General features: G+C 37.9%; 2 protein-coding genes and 1 non-coding gene across 5 annotated transcripts in view; 2 read left to right on the forward strand and 1 right to left on the reverse strand.

Annotated features, from left to right (window-relative positions):
- The window catches only part of LOC110775782 (uncharacterized), a 30445-nt gene extending 18627 nt beyond the window's left edge, over positions 1-11818 (forward strand). For 2 of the 3 annotated variants that reach the window (XR_008932302.1, XR_008932303.1), the window contains one exon: positions 11322-11812. The gene's annotated coding sequence lies outside the window, so the exon portion shown is untranslated. Of the gene's footprint in view, positions 1-11321 lie in introns of all 3 variants that reach the window. The other variant, XR_008932304.1, reaches the window with a different exon arrangement.
- LOC130472273 (uncharacterized) lies at positions 6949-9939 on the reverse strand. Its single transcript, XM_056842810.1, has 2 exons — positions 9804-9939; positions 6949-7711 (listed from the first exon to the last, which is right to left on the reverse strand). The coding sequence occupies exon 2, from the start codon at positions 7705-7707 to the stop codon at positions 6949-6951; it is 759 nt and encodes a 252-aa protein (XP_056698788.1). The 5' UTR covers positions 7708-7711; positions 9804-9939.
- LOC130460361 (small nucleolar RNA R71) lies at positions 7069-7177 on the forward strand. The gene has a single exon (XR_008920247.1). It is a non-coding gene; the product is annotated as a small nucleolar RNA R71 (small nucleolar RNA).
- Positions 11819-15410: the final 3592 nt, after the last annotated feature.

Raw genomic sequence — 15410 nt, forward strand, 5'->3', positions numbered from 1 at the left:
GAGCTTTTTGCTGGCCATGAACAGAGCTAAGCCAAACTTTTCCACTGTAGGATATCTAACTTCAGCATTTTGAAGAACATGACTGACAAAGTATACCGGCATCTGTATTCCCTCCCTCTCTGTCAGTAGAACGGCACTCAACGAGTGCTCGGACACGGCGAGATACATGTACAAAGTCTCTCCTAGCAAGGGACTAACAAGACGAGGCAAGGTGTGTAAGTGCTCCTTTAATCTGACCAATGCCGCCTCGGCCTCGTCCGACCATTCAAACTTGGCCTTCTTTCTGACAGACCTAAAAAAGTAGTGGCACTTGTCTCCAGCCCTGGAAAGGAATCTGCCCAGGGCGGCCAAGCAACCTGTGAGCCGCTGGACCTCCTTCACTGTCTTTGGTGAGCTCATATCAATTACTGCCTGGATTTTGTCTGGGTTGGCTTCAATTCCTCTTTCATCAATCAAGAAACCTAAGAATTTGCCTGCCGTCACCCCGAACACACACTTCTTAGGATTCAACCTCATGTTGTAAGCTCGAATAGTCTCAAATGTCTCCCTGAGATCAGTTATGTGCGCCGCCCTCAGCTTACTTTTTACGATCATATCGTCAATGTAAGCTTCAATATTCCTGCCGAGCTGCTTAATGAACACAGTGTTAATAAGACGCTGAAAGGTGGCCGGTGCATTTTTTAACCCAAACGGCATCACCTTGTAGCAGTAAAGGCCTTGTTCAGTAACAAATGACGTTTTTTCCTGGTCGTCAGGCCACAACGGAATCTGGTGAAACCCTGAGTAGGCATCCATAAAGCTCATCATGGCATGCCCCGCTGTAGAGTCGACGAGCCGGTCAATCTTGGGCAATGGGAAACTGTCCTTTGGACATGCCTTATTGAGGTTGGTGTAATCAACACACATTCTCCAGGTACCATTAGGTTTTTTGACGAGGACCACGTTAGCAACCCAGTCGGGGTACTGACTAGGCCTGACGAACCCAGCCTCCATCAACTTCTGTATTTCCGCGGCTGCCGCCTGATTTCTATCTTCCCCATGGTTCCTTTTCTTCTGACGAACCGGTTTAAAGTTTGGGTCCACATTCAACTTATGGACGGCCACAGCAGGGTCAATACCCGGCATTTCGTCCACCGTGAAAGCAAAGATATCTTCAAATTCTCTCAAAAGGTGGACCAACTCTGCCGCCAGCGGGTCGTCAGGAGAAATCCCGATGGGCACTACTCTGTCAGGTTTGTCTGTGTTTAAAACCACATTGAAATGGGCCCCAACAGGCTCTGGGCGTCTCTCTTCCATGTGCCCTGCTGAGATAGTTAATGTTTCTTTGACGACCTTGGGTTGCGTGTCGCCACATTTTCGTTTGTTGCTCGACGTCCCTTTCTCTTCACCCGTCCCCCATGCTTCTGGACTCAAGGTGGTTAGGTAGCAATCTCTAGCTTGTTGCTGGTCACCATGTATAGTGCTGACGCTCCCATCGTCACAAATGAACTTAAGAAGCATCAGATGAGTCACAATGACAGCCTTTGCCCTGTTCAACGTGGGACGCCCCAAGATGATGTTATATGCCGTCAGATCTTTCACTATGAGAAAACGGACATCCATTTGCCGAGATTCCTTTTTATTTCCCATCCTCAGAGGAAGGGTAATTATGCCGACTGGGTGGATGACACTACCTCCGAAGCCTATAATGGGATAGTGGATTTTCTCAATTTTTGAGGGATCATGTTGCAGCCGATTCAAGCACTCTAGACTAATTATGTCCGACGAACTTCCTGTATCAACCAAAATACGCCTAACCCTTAGGTTAGCAACTTTTAACTCAATTACCAAAGGATCGTCATGCGGGGTGGAGATTTTCCCACGGTCGGCCTCGCCGATTTCAACTTTTGGAAACGGGTCAACTGTGGCCTTGCCGGACAGCATCACTTGCCCCAATCGCTTGGCATAATCCTTCTGGCCCCTCGTGGTCGGCCCGCCGGCGGCCAATCCTCCTGAGATGACTGCCACGCACTCTGGGTCGGTACGATTCCCATCTTCCTCCGAGGGAGGGGATTTGTTTTTCTTGTAGAAGGGTTTGCCAGAACCTCCCGTGTTCCTGCTGATATAACTTTTTAAGAACCCCTTGGTGGCTAGGCCGTCCAATGCCCTTTTCAAGCTCTTACATTCATTGGTGTCATGCCCAATGTCACTGTGAAAGTGACAGTACAGTTTGGGGTCCCTACTTTCTGGTGGTGACTTCATGGGAAATGGACGATCAATGTCATATTTGGACCCGACGTCCATCAGGATTGTGTACATGTCTGTGTTATACTCGAATCGCTCCCGATCATAAGTTCTGGGCCGTTTCTGACCTGCCGCTCCGGGGGCCCTGTCTGATTCTTTTGCAATAGCCCACGTCCCGTTAGGCCGGTTCTTCTTTTCAAATTTCTCCTTTTTTGCCGCTAGCTCGGCGGTATCACTTCCTCTGGGGTCTTTCGGGACGCTGCAAATCTCTGTTGCATGAATGAAGGCCTCCGCCTCATCCAGCACTTCTGCCATTGTTCGGACGCTTTTCTTTACCAGATCAAACTTGAAAGAGCCCTTTTTAAGCCCTCGAATGAAGTTATCGAATGCAACACCATCTGGAAAATCCGGAATTTGCCCTGCCTCTAGATTGAATCTCTTCACATAACTCCTCAGGGACTCGTCCTTCCCTTGCTGAATCCTACTCAGATGCATGCTCGTCTTCTTCTCTTCCTTGTGAGCCATGAACCGAGTAGAGAACAATAGCTCGAGCTCCGAAAAAGAGCGAATAGTTCCGGCTGGAAGTCTCTCGAACCACTTAGAGGCTACTCCTTTGAGTGTGCCCGGAAAATACTTACACCAGGTTGAGTCAGTTGTTCCTTGGACATACATGTGATGCCGGTAAACCAAGAGGTGCATGTCCGGATCTGTGGTACCATCGTAAGCATCAATGTTGGGCGGCTTGACTTTGGGTTCCCTCGGGGCTCTCATGATGGAGTCTGCAAAAGGGGTGGTGTGCCCTAGGGCCATGTTGGACACCCCCTCCTGAATGTGATATACAGGGTCTTGACGCCTGGAGTAGGGTAGCCGCTGGGAGGACTCGCGTCCGCGAGTTTGACGGGTTGGACGGGTGGCCCCTGGACGTGCCTGGCTCAGATGCGTATAAGTTGGATGAGGGAGAGGTCTATCCGGCATGACGGGGGTTGACCCAGTGTCAGAAAGTTCAGACTCAGAGTCGGGCAACTGCTCTGCGCGTGGCTGCTCACGTCCTCGGGACGTTTCTCCGATCAGCCGCCGTGGCATTCGGCGTGGTAGGTAAGACATTGCCTGATTGGGCTGACTTGTTGGCGGCTGTCTCCTTAGGTCCTCGCCTGTCAGCCTGGTCCAGACATTTGGGGGGCGCAAAGAAAGTGTTGGCCTATTGCTTGCCGGCCTCTCATGATTTGCAGCCACAGCAGTGGTGTAAATCAGCATACTCTTCTGTACCTCAGCATTAACTGTCTTCCCCACATCAGCTTGGAACTCAGCCAAAATAGCCCGAAGAGCACCCACAGAGACAGGCATATCAGGGTTCTCCTCTATTACCGTATCCACCCGAGGATCCAGGTGTCCTCCAGGAGGGGTGCGATTGGCCTGGTCGTCCTCCTCGCTGAGCACCTCTACCTCGGCAGTGTGACGAGGGGTGTGCCCGGCCGCAAATGTACGCGCGGCATCTTCAGTGATTCTTGTGGCCGGCGTATGATGTTCAGTCGGCATTTCTCTTTCGAGGGGTGGTCGCTTTACGCGCGTAGGCCGCCCAGCATCGTTGTCCTGTCGTTGATCTTCCATGTTACCGTACCTCCCCACAGACGACGCCAAATGTTGTGGGGTTTTTCCGGTGAGATACCTTGGAGGTTTCTTGGTAACTTTTAAAGATTAAACAAGATTGTATTTTTATATAGAGAGAAAGTAGAGAGAAGGCAGAGCAACAATTGCCCTAGAATGTATTGATTGTGACCCCTTTTTCTAGGGAAGTGGGAATATTTATAGTACTAGGTTTTTGTGGGAATGACCTAATATTCCCCTTACATGATTGGCTGGGGAATGGGAGAAGGACACGTGTCCTTTCTCCTTACAATTCTCTGATCCCTTGTAGCAATAGTGGGCTATTTGGGCCTATTGTGCTTAGTAATTCACTTGGGATACATACTAATTAAGCCCTTTTCCAGGTATAGGTTTTATACGTACATTTATACATACTTAAATACATACATTGTAGATACCTAGATTAATACTCATGCCCCGGAGTAGACTTTGCATGATTTCTGCTTAGGGGGCGCAATACGTGCCAGGTGTCACATCTTCATTGGTGCACGAAGGCATGGTAATTTTGCCCACAACACCATCCATACTTGACCCTCCCCCATATTTTGCTTTCCCTTGGTTTTCCAATTTTAAACAAAGTCCACAAAGAGTATCAAAATCAGAATATGGATAAAGGTCTACGGTATTGGCAATATTGTAGTTTAAACCCCTTAAAAATCTAGACAGTTTTTGTTCCTCAATCTCCTCAATTTCCCCCACTAAGGACAACTTTTCAAACTCATCAATATATTCAGCCACACTCATTTTCCCTTGCCTCAATTCAACAATTTTACGATAAGTCGTTATTCTATAAGTTGTTGCCACATACCTTTTACGTTGCTTACATTTCAAAGACTCCCAAGAGGTGATTTTCTCCTTCCCATCACGAATTCTCTTGGATGTCAGTCCTTCGAACCACAATGAAGCTCCTCGTCCTAGCTTCAATATGGAATACTTACAACGCTTCTCATCATCAATGTCCTTGAAATCGAACATTCACTCTATCTTGCGCTCCCATTTCATATAAGCTTCGGATATGTTCCACCAACAAACAGGAAGTTCCGTGACTTTGAATTCCTCCACAACCCGTAGTGGATCACGTCTAGGATGCCTTCAAAATCCCGCATCTCGAACGTTCTTCAAGGCTTCTTGGAGATGTTGTAGAAAGTCAGGATCGTCAAAATCCATTTTATCTCGTAAGAATCACGAACAGCAGCTCTGATACCACAAATGATACAAGTTTAAAAACTCGTTGTATGAGTAAGGATAGTTGATTAACAAGCTAGACCTATAGCTCGTCAAACGTGATTGAAAGGCAAGACCGATTGACTCACCTTTGAGTAGGAAATACGTCCAAAACAAAGAAAAGGTTGAATTATAATCAATAATTCAAAGTAAACTGAAAACAAGTGTTTATTCTTCAAAATTGGTTTTTTATTCCATTCAACAAGCTGGCTATAAATAGCCTAAACAATAAGCTAAAAATCGGTGGTTACAAAAGCTTTAAACAGCCATTTAAAAGCCATTTAAGAGCCTTTAAAACCGGTGGTTACAAAGCTCTAAAAGCCTCCTCCTGAGCCATCCAATCAAAAGCATCAAAAGTATCTATAGAACTGACATTATTGATATCACTTGGGTATCTCATAGCATCAAAAATATTAAATTTAATCATTTCCCCCTCAAATTCCATAGTTAAGTTATCCGCATGAACATCAATTTTAGTCTTAGAAGTTTTTAGGAATGGTCTACCTAACAACAGTGGAACACTATCGCTTCTATCACCCATAACAAGAACATAAAAATCAGCAGGAAATACCAATTCATTCACTTGCACAAGTACATCTTCTAAAACTCCTATTGGAAATGCGTTAGATCTATCAGCTAACTGAATAACAATATCAGTTTTAGACAAAGAACCCACATTTTAAGTATCATAAACAGATTTCGGCATAACGTTAATGGAGGCTCCTAAATCTAACATACACCTTTCAAACTTAGAATCACCAATTTTGCAAGGAATACAAAACATGCCAGGATCTTTACACTTAGGGGGAAGCTTCCTTTGAATAATAGCTGAAATATTTTCCCCCATACTTACCTTTTCAGAAGGACAAAACTGTCTTTTGTTAGTACAAAGTTCCTTAAGAAACTTTGCATAACGAGGTACCTGTTTAATAGCATCAAGAAGGTGAATATTGACTTCAATTTTCCTAAAAGTTTATAGAATTTCATTGTCAAGACTCTCTTTCTTAGCATTAGCAAAGCGAGAAGGGAAAGGGGGCAAATCTTTAAAGCGAGGAACAACAAAATTATTTTCAGTTTTACCCTTCCCTGCATTTTCTTTTTCAGTTTCCTTCCCAATACCCTCACTTTCCACTCTTTCCCCTGATCCAACTTTAGGATTGACTTCTATCTCTTTTTCAACTTCACGACTTTTCATCTTAGGTTCAGTTAACACTTTACCACTCCTAAGTGTGACAGCTTTAACATGACCATTGGGATTAGGGATTGTTTGTGATGGAAGTTTACCTGAAAGTTGAGTTTCAAGATTACTTAGAGAAGTGCAAATCTGACCTATTTGAGTGTCTATGTGAGGAAGGCGCGTGTCAGTTTTCTTTTGATACTCAACACCTTGGTTATGGACTTGCCCTATTTGATTTGTTAGTTGCTTAACTAAGTCTTCTAATGAAGGACCAGATTGGGGTGGTGGATTTTGTTGACCGTATTGCCTTGGTTGATTAGATTGTGGAAGTTGTGGTCTATTTCCATACCTTAGGTTAGGGTGGTCTTTCCAACCTTCATTATAAGTTTGTGAGTAAGGATCATATTTTCCTTGACCAGAATAACCACCTATAGCATTCACATCCTCAGAATGCAAGTCAGGACATTTATCAGTAGGATGAGACTCATTACAACAAATTCCACACACTCTAGCTTTAGACTCATTACTAGCAACAATTTTAGACACAAGAGTAGTTAAAGTAGCAATTTGTTGAGCATTTTCTTTTAATTGATTCTGAATACCACTTAAATCAACTCCATTTACTCTTTTAACATCATTTCTAGTACCATGTTGTCGGGTGTTCTGAGCCATATTAGAAATTAAAGCCTAACTTGGGTTGGTGTTTTATCCACTAGTGCCCCCCCACTCGAAGCATCTATCATACCCCTATCAGTAGGCAATAGGCCTTCATAAAAGTATTGAATTAATAGTTGGTCACTAATCTGATGTTGGGGACAGGAGGAACACAATCTCTTAAAACGTTCCCAATACTCATACAAGGACTCATTATCATGCTGCCTAATGCCACATATCTCCTTCCTGATGGATCCAATTAGACTTGCTGGAAAGTACTTTCCTAAAAAAGTTGATGCCATAACATTCCAAGTCGTAATTGATCCAGCAGGAAGATCATACAACCAATCTTTAGCCACATCTTGCAAAGAAAAAGGAAAAGCATGCAGTCTAATATGATCTTGTTCAATTCCTTCAAGATTCATAGAAGAACAAACAACCTTAAACTCTTTTAAATGTCGATGAGGATTCTCACCTGACTTCCCATAGTATTTGTGAAGAAGATTAAAGAAACCTGAATTCAGTTTGAGGGGTTTGTCCAACTCTGGAAACACAATGCAGAGACGATCATCGCCCGTATTTGGGGCTGCCATCTCCTTCAAGGTTCTTTCACCCATTTTTGCTCCTTCTAGACTATCTTCTGTTGATTCAACTTCCTCTGGTTTGACTTCTTCTGGTTGATCAATTTGAAAAGCGTGGATTAATCTCTCTTGACTTATGACGTTTACCGAATCAATATATTTCCTGATTCGCTTGAGTTTAGGATTAGGTGTGCCACCACTCATGCACCTGAAAAGTAAACTACTAGTTAATTAGGGACATGATTAACAATGTAGTGCATATTTATTAGATTAATTAACTACTGATCTTATACTATTAGACATATGTTTAAGCTCAAGAGAATCTGAGTTATCAAAACACTAACAAATTCTAGATTTCAACAAGTAACTGGCAATATATACATAGTTAAAATTCACTCGAAGTCCAATTAAATAACTGACCAGGACACCAATTAGCAAGATGCACCAAATATAAGTTGTTGGACATACCAAAATACTCCTAGCCAAATTTTACAAAAGAATTGGTTATGGGTTAATAACAAGTGTAACTCACATAAATGGTTAAACATGGTTTTTAAGTCGTTGGCATTTCTCTGATGTTACGATACGCACTATCAAATGTAAAATTAAATAACAGAACTTGCTTGCAAAAAAAAAAATATAAGGAAACACGAAATCATTGTTGGCCAAAGTAAACAAGCAATCAATCTCCAATAATATAAGACCCTTTTCTCTTTGTTTTTTTTCTTTCACATTTGTCCTCTATGTTAGTCTTACATTTAGAAACCACTCATAGAGATTCCTTAAACAATGCATATGGAAAATAGGGGTAATAATACTCGTACAAGATTAAATAATTTTATGTACTGATCACTTTCACAATTCAGACTACTTATAACATCATATACATCGTATGAACATATCTAACTATTAAAAGCTAGAATAATGCATACAAAGAATAGAGGACATGAATAGCCTTACTGCATTTAATTTTTAAGTAAACCATTTCGGCCTTAAACTAGTAGTTAGGTTCTTATAAAATCATTAAGTATACAAAACATAGAAAAGAATTATTGCTATAGGGCTAAAAAAAAAAAAAATAAGTATACTGATTAATTTCATTCATTATCTACTGCAGCTACCAAAATTACATGTTAGTCTCATTGCACAAACTTCTAATGGACTCGTACAGAAGCCACACATGTCTAGGCTACCATTTATGCAATTTTAACTGAATAAACTGACTACAGACATCAAAAATAAGAGTAGTAGTGCTGAATTTGCGTACTACAGAGTATTAGTTTAGTTATTTACACATATAAGTATACAGATAAACTACTCCAAAGTATAAACATATTATTAGCTAAACTTATAACTTTAGAATAATAATCTCCCCGGCAACGGCGCCAAAATTTGATACGAGTCATTTACCGTATTAAATTAAAAACCTATCTTAGACCTTCAAAAAAAAATTATTAACAAGTAGTAAAAGGGTAAGAAAGGGTCGATCCAATTGGGAGATTTTTAACTTCCTAAACTCAAAATTTAAAACTATAAAGAAGTATTATATATATACAATATATACACAATATTTACGCTCGCTATTTACGTATTTACATACTTACGGTTATGGGGGTTTATGAAATTGTTATTTGTTAATATTAAAACTAATACTAAACTACAATTTACAAGTGACAACAAACTTGACCGAATCTATTTAAACTATTGATAATATTAATCAATCAACCCTAGGAAATTAATCATTTTAACAACTAGACTAACTGTAGAGCCTAAGATAACAAAGACTCCATATCTCCCTTACTTGAAATCAAAATTGAGCGAAGCCGAAATTGACTCTAAACCAATCTAATTAACACAAATATGATCGCAACTTGTATGAATTAGAATTGGAAGCATTAATCTAATCACATAAATGAAAGATTATTCCTCATTAGTCCTCATTAGTCCTAACTAATCTAATCACATAAATGAAAGATTATTTAGATTGATATTGCTCTCTAATATAAGCCAAACCATAATCGCAGACTCAACCTAAATTAGGGACTACTTCACTATACGATTTAAACTAAGCCAAATTGTATAGACAGAAATAATTCACAACCCAACACTTGAAAGATAACAATCAACGTCAAATTGCAAAATTAATAATCAAGAACAAGCAAAATTCAAATAATCATTAAATTGAAAAATATCATAACCATGAATCAATAATAATACCAATATTTCAATCAAAGTATCTTATCAAATTAACAAAGTACTTCAAATAAGTAGTAATATGAACAATTGGGTAAGAAGAAGACTTATTAAGTATACTCCCAAGAACATCCGAAAGAACCTCGGCTTCGACCCTGCGATTCACCGTCGACCTTGTTCAACCTTGGAATTGAGACTAAGCTTTCCTCCAATGGCTATCTTCTCTTCACTAATTGCCCAATTACGACTCAGTCAAATTCCCTTGCTCTTTGTGTGATTTTCGGCTAGGTTTTTGTGTATATCCTCCTCCTAAACAGAGCAGGGGAAGTATATTTATATACTCCAAGTGCGTGAACAACAAGGAACCTAATTGCTAAGATCGGGATCCGAAATTTCAGCATCTCGTTGATCTCCTCTACTGCTTGGATAACCCCTCTCCGATTTTATAGGAACAGCTCTGTTTATACCCAACTATCTATAATTTTGCCGACAATCTCGAAGCTCGAAGGTAGCTTATTGATACGCTGCTTCTTTTAAAGGAAAGTACTTAACTCCATTTTTTTAGTGGGTTTCCTTCCTTGGACTAGCATTTCTCACGTAATGCTTGTTTTAGTTGGCTTTTCTTCTACTTATGGGCTTTCTTTAACCTAAGTGGACCCATTCTCTTTCACAATCTCTGTTAAATGTGAGCTTCACTTGACATCTTGGACTACTAGTATTTTATGCACGCGATGCGTGCGAGATTATACACAAACTAAAATTATAGATGAATATATTGTCAGAAACCAGACCAAATTACATAATTTATGGCGATTTTCCTTAAAATAAGAAATGAACAAAATTTACTCAAATTCAATACTAAAAAGTAAATACAACTAAAACAGTTTAAAATTTGCATCATATTACTCTTAATTTCTTCTTTCGTAGATATTTTTCCCGGATTGTTGATTCTTCTCCTTGATGCGTCTCCACTTTTGATCGAACTCGGAAAAATTCAGAAAAATTCAAAAAATCAGAAATAATCAATTTACTCATGAATTCAGAAAATAATCCAAAAATTTGCAGAAAAATAAAATTAATTAGTGACTAAATTTCATTATCCACCATCCAGCATACATCATCGGTTTTTATTGTAACAAAATAACCAAGTGAAGGGTTATTTTCCAAATTATTCTTCCAGTTTTGCAAACTGAATTGTTATTAGTTCTCCGCTTCATTTTTGATTAATTATTGGTTCCGCTAAATTAATAATTTCATATACAGAAGAAATTAAATAAATCGATGATGTATACTGGAAGGTGGATAATAAAATTTACTCACTAATTAATTTTTAAAATTAATTTTTGTAGATTTTATGTAGATTTATTTAATTAAAATAAAATAGATTTAAAAAATTCATTTTATGATTTTTAACACAAAACAACTTTAGTTAAAATACGGAGGAGATTAACTTTGGTCTTTGGATCTCTCTAGATCCCTCACCTCGTTTCTATCTCCTCTCTCATATTTCTCACTGTTCTCTCCCTTCATCTCTCCTCATATCTGAAGAAAAAAAATGGCGGCGAGAAACTCTTGGGTCTCGCTGCATCGCAACTCCTCTCCCTCACCTCTTTTCTATCTCACAGGCGATTATTCACTCCTCCCTCACCTCTTTTCGAGCTCGCAGACGATTGGATCTCCCTGCATCGCCGAATACACAGTAAAACAAAAGGAGATTTTGCAGAAATGGTGAGCATATGGTGAGTTCGAATTATGTTTTTGGGTTTTTAATCGGATTTTACTTCATGCAAAACATTGATTTGTGTAAATTGTTGGTTATTTAGGGTTTAGTTTAAGAATTTATTGTTGCATAATTAATTTTAGTTGGGGTTATTTTTGGAATATTGGGTTTCGTGTCAAACATCTTAATAAATTGTTGCATCTTAATTGTTGCAAAACATCTTAATTAGTTATTTTTGGAATTTTGGGTTTCATGTCATGGATTGCGGAAGAAGGTGCATAGTTGCTAGGCGAGGCGCCAGTCAAGGCGATGGGCGAGGCGCGCGCCGAGGAGGGGAGTGAAGGACATCAGGTTGCTGCGACCAGTGCTGCGGGAGCTCTGAATTCGCTTAAAAAAGGCATTCATTTTACTCATGTCTATTTTTTGGTTTTGTTCATTATTGCTATTTTGGAGTTATAGATGATGGTTTTTTAATTCTGAAATGATTCTAATTGTTCCATGATTTATATGACTACTATTGTTTGGGATTTTTTTTAAGGTCATTGATTTCTGGTTGAGTGGTTAGTGGGATTGTTTGTTAATTTAGACTGATTTCGATTGATTTGTTTAGCTTTAGATTTGTTAATTTGTTTAGCTCTATTGAGTGTGTGTAAAATGCCATTTTTAAAAAGCAAAATTAACAAAACATGTCATAAGTTGATTTATTAGTTGATGTTAGTTGAATTAAGTAGTTTTTTCTTTGATATTGGTGTTGTTGTGGGTAACATGTTTTGGGAAGGGTGGGGAATTTGGAGAATACTTGGGAACCTATAGTATAAAATAAGAGTGAATTTTAATTCTGAAATGATTCTGTTTGTTCCATTGTTTATATGATTAGTGTTGTTTGGGATCTTTTTTAAGGTCATTGATTTGTGGTAATTGAGTGGTTTGTGGGATTGTTTGTTATTTTGGACAGATTTGGATTGATTTGTTTAGCTTGATTTTGTGTAAAATGTCATTTTAAAATTGCAAAATTAACAAAACATGTCATAAGTTGATGTTAGTTGAATTACATAGTTTTTCTTTGATTTTGGTGTTGTTGTGGGTAACCTGCATTAGTTCATACAAAATTAGTATAGGAAAATTTGGTAATATTAATCCAACCTTTGACCGATTTTCTTTTATTAAGCCCACCTACGACATATTTTTTAATAATCCCACATTTATTACCCAACAACTTTTATTGGGCCCAACATGTCATAAAACTGTTGTAAGCGGCATTATTTCTCTACATGGCAGTACTCTCTCTCGATATATTCAGTCATCATCATCAATTCATCACCATCTCGTTGACTTTTTCACCGATTACCGGCCACTTAAGCCCAATAAAAGTCGTCGGGTAGTAAAGGTGGGATTATTAAAAAATATGTCGTAGGTGGGATTAATAAAAGAAAATCGGCCAAAGGTTTGATTAATATTACCAAATTTTCCATTAGTATAAACATATGCAGTATCACTTGTCAGGTTCATACCTTTGCCGATTTGTATATGCATATCTTGATTTAACTGCAGAATCATTTAATTTACCTTTATTTTAATTTTGTGAGGTTAAGCATGTTGGCTTTTTTTTTGGGACCTTCTTTTTTGGTTTTAATTTGTGGAAATTGTTGGATATTTAGGGTTTAGTTTAAGGATTTATTGTTGCTTCACTAATAATTAAAGTGTTCATTAGTGGAAAATTTGTTTTTTTTGCTGGGGATTGTGTGTGGTTCAAATTTGAGCCAGAAAAGTGGTGTTCTGCTTGTAGTTGGTTGAATTGTGGTAGTTACCATTTTCGGGCAAATCCCCCAAACTCTTATGCCCTCAGAAGTGAATATGAATATAGCTTCATAGTTGTTCTGCTGTGAATTCCCATGAGGTTAATGTTTGGTTTGATTTTTGTGGAAAAAATTTGGCTTTGTCCAAATTTTTCAATGGTCACATATTTGGCCAAACTTTGTTATTTGCTCATGAACTGAGATCAGTTCGTTCCCGTTTATCTTTTAAGTTGCAATTTCACCAATCTCTTTTTAACAACTTCTACTTGAATGAGACAGTATGCGATAGTCAAAGTAATGGCCTAGGAAGAAAGGTTGACATCGTGAAAGAGTTACCTATGCCAAATCCAATAACTCACGCATACCAGAGTTATATTTTGTGTTATATAAATGACTATTATTAATTCATGTTATATACATGACTATTATAATTCATGAATTTTGATTATTAAAAATTTGTTTAGTTCAGTTTTTATTTTATATATAAAATTGAATGCACGCGATGTATATTGATTATGGACTGGTTAATATCCCAACTAATGGCCTAGGAAGAAAGGTTGAAAGATTAAATAAAGGTCAAGGACTGTGAGGTGTGATAATTCAATCTTCTTTAGTGTATTCCACTATCAACAAAGAGTGGAATTTTAGATAATTGTTATTTATCTAAGGTAATCTTGGTTGCTGTTGAGTATAACAATTTGAATCACATGTTTTCCTCTTGAAGCCTTCATTTATTTTGGTGAATCCCTCTTGAAACCTTCATTTATTTTCCTTTGTTTATTTTCAATTGGGTAATTACAATTATAAAAGGGTTTATTGTTGTCTGCATATACTTTTTTTTTGGGGTTAATTTGTGTGGGTTTTCTGGGTTATTGTATATGCAGAAATTGAATTATGGGTTTCGATCATATTGTGGGATGGATGACTCTGTTGATGCAACTGCTGACAATAAAAAGGTGGGTTTTTTCTCTCTTTTATAAACTAATAAAATCTGAAAGTATAGATTAAAATCATTTAACAGCTTATTTAATTAAAAGCATGATGTAAAATCTGTAATAATTAATTAAAATCAACAGAAGCATGCATACTATTTATTTTTTTTGTTTAAGAGATCGATGGGGAACATACCTTGTGTCGTTGGTAATTGTATGCGTGATGAACTTAAAACCGAGCGTAAAACCTGCAAAAACCATTTTTTATTTCAGGTATTCATGATTTTAATCAAATTATGTCAATTTAAATTAAGCACTCTGAAAATTGGTAAATTGATTATAAACAATATCATAAATTTATAAATTTTGTATCAATTTATAAATTGATAATCAATTTATAATTTTGTTTGAGTGATATGGACATTTAATCATATATTGTTGAGAAAAGATAAAAGCATGAATAAAATTCTGAAATAATTAATTAAAAACCACTTAAAATCTTGTAAAACCATTATTTATTTCAGATTTCATGAATTGTAAAATTAATGAATATTCAATTTCATTGCAATAACCAATTTCATCTGCAAGTCATGTATTTTTCAGTCGAATATTTTCATTAACACAATTTTTGTTTTTATTTTCTGCATGAATCAAGGAGAAGAGTGTATTACTTACACGTATTGGCGGTGGTGGAGCTTGCTATCAACGAACTCTGATGGAACTCGGTTTACAGTGATTTGATGAATGAAAAGATAATTAGTAATTTTAGAAATTGTAATCAATTTATAAATTTGTTTGATTTTTTTCCCCGAACGTGAGAGGTGAGATTGGAGGGATTATTTTTTGGAAACTGTAATCAATTTGGTTCTTTTTTCTCTAATGACGTGAGGTGAGAGATTAAAGGGAGAGATTTTAGGGATTTTTAAATCCTTTCCTGATTTGTGAGAGATTACAGGGAGATTATACGCTAATTCAGGTTTCCTTATTTGTTAAAATTTCAATTTTCAAAATTGAGAACATTGGCTATCTGTTTGAAAACGTGGAGGGTAGTTGGGTGAACATGTGAAGGGTGTTTTTGTAATTTTGTTGGGGGACACGAAAAGTTAAGTTACAAAAATGCCCTCAGGAGTTGGCTTATATAATAGAGATTCTTCACTTCCCTTTATTAGTTGTAACTGTTAATATCTCATGTGAATCCCATGGGCTTCGGTTTCTTTTCAAGCAATTACGACCTGTAGCATAACCAAGTACTATTTAGGCTTATTT

This window comes from Spinacia oleracea, chromosome 4 (assembly GCF_020520425.1).
Source record: "Spinacia oleracea cultivar Varoflay chromosome 4, BTI_SOV_V1, whole genome shotgun sequence".
Classification (NCBI taxonomy): Eukaryota; Viridiplantae; Streptophyta; class Magnoliopsida; order Caryophyllales; family Amaranthaceae; genus Spinacia; species Spinacia oleracea.

Bases quoted from the DNA above. Each gene is read 5' to 3' on its own strand.
- LOC130472273 (XM_056842810.1), bottom strand. From the start codon at position 7,707: ATGAGTGGTGGCACACCTAATCCTAAACTCAAGCGAATCAGGAAATAT.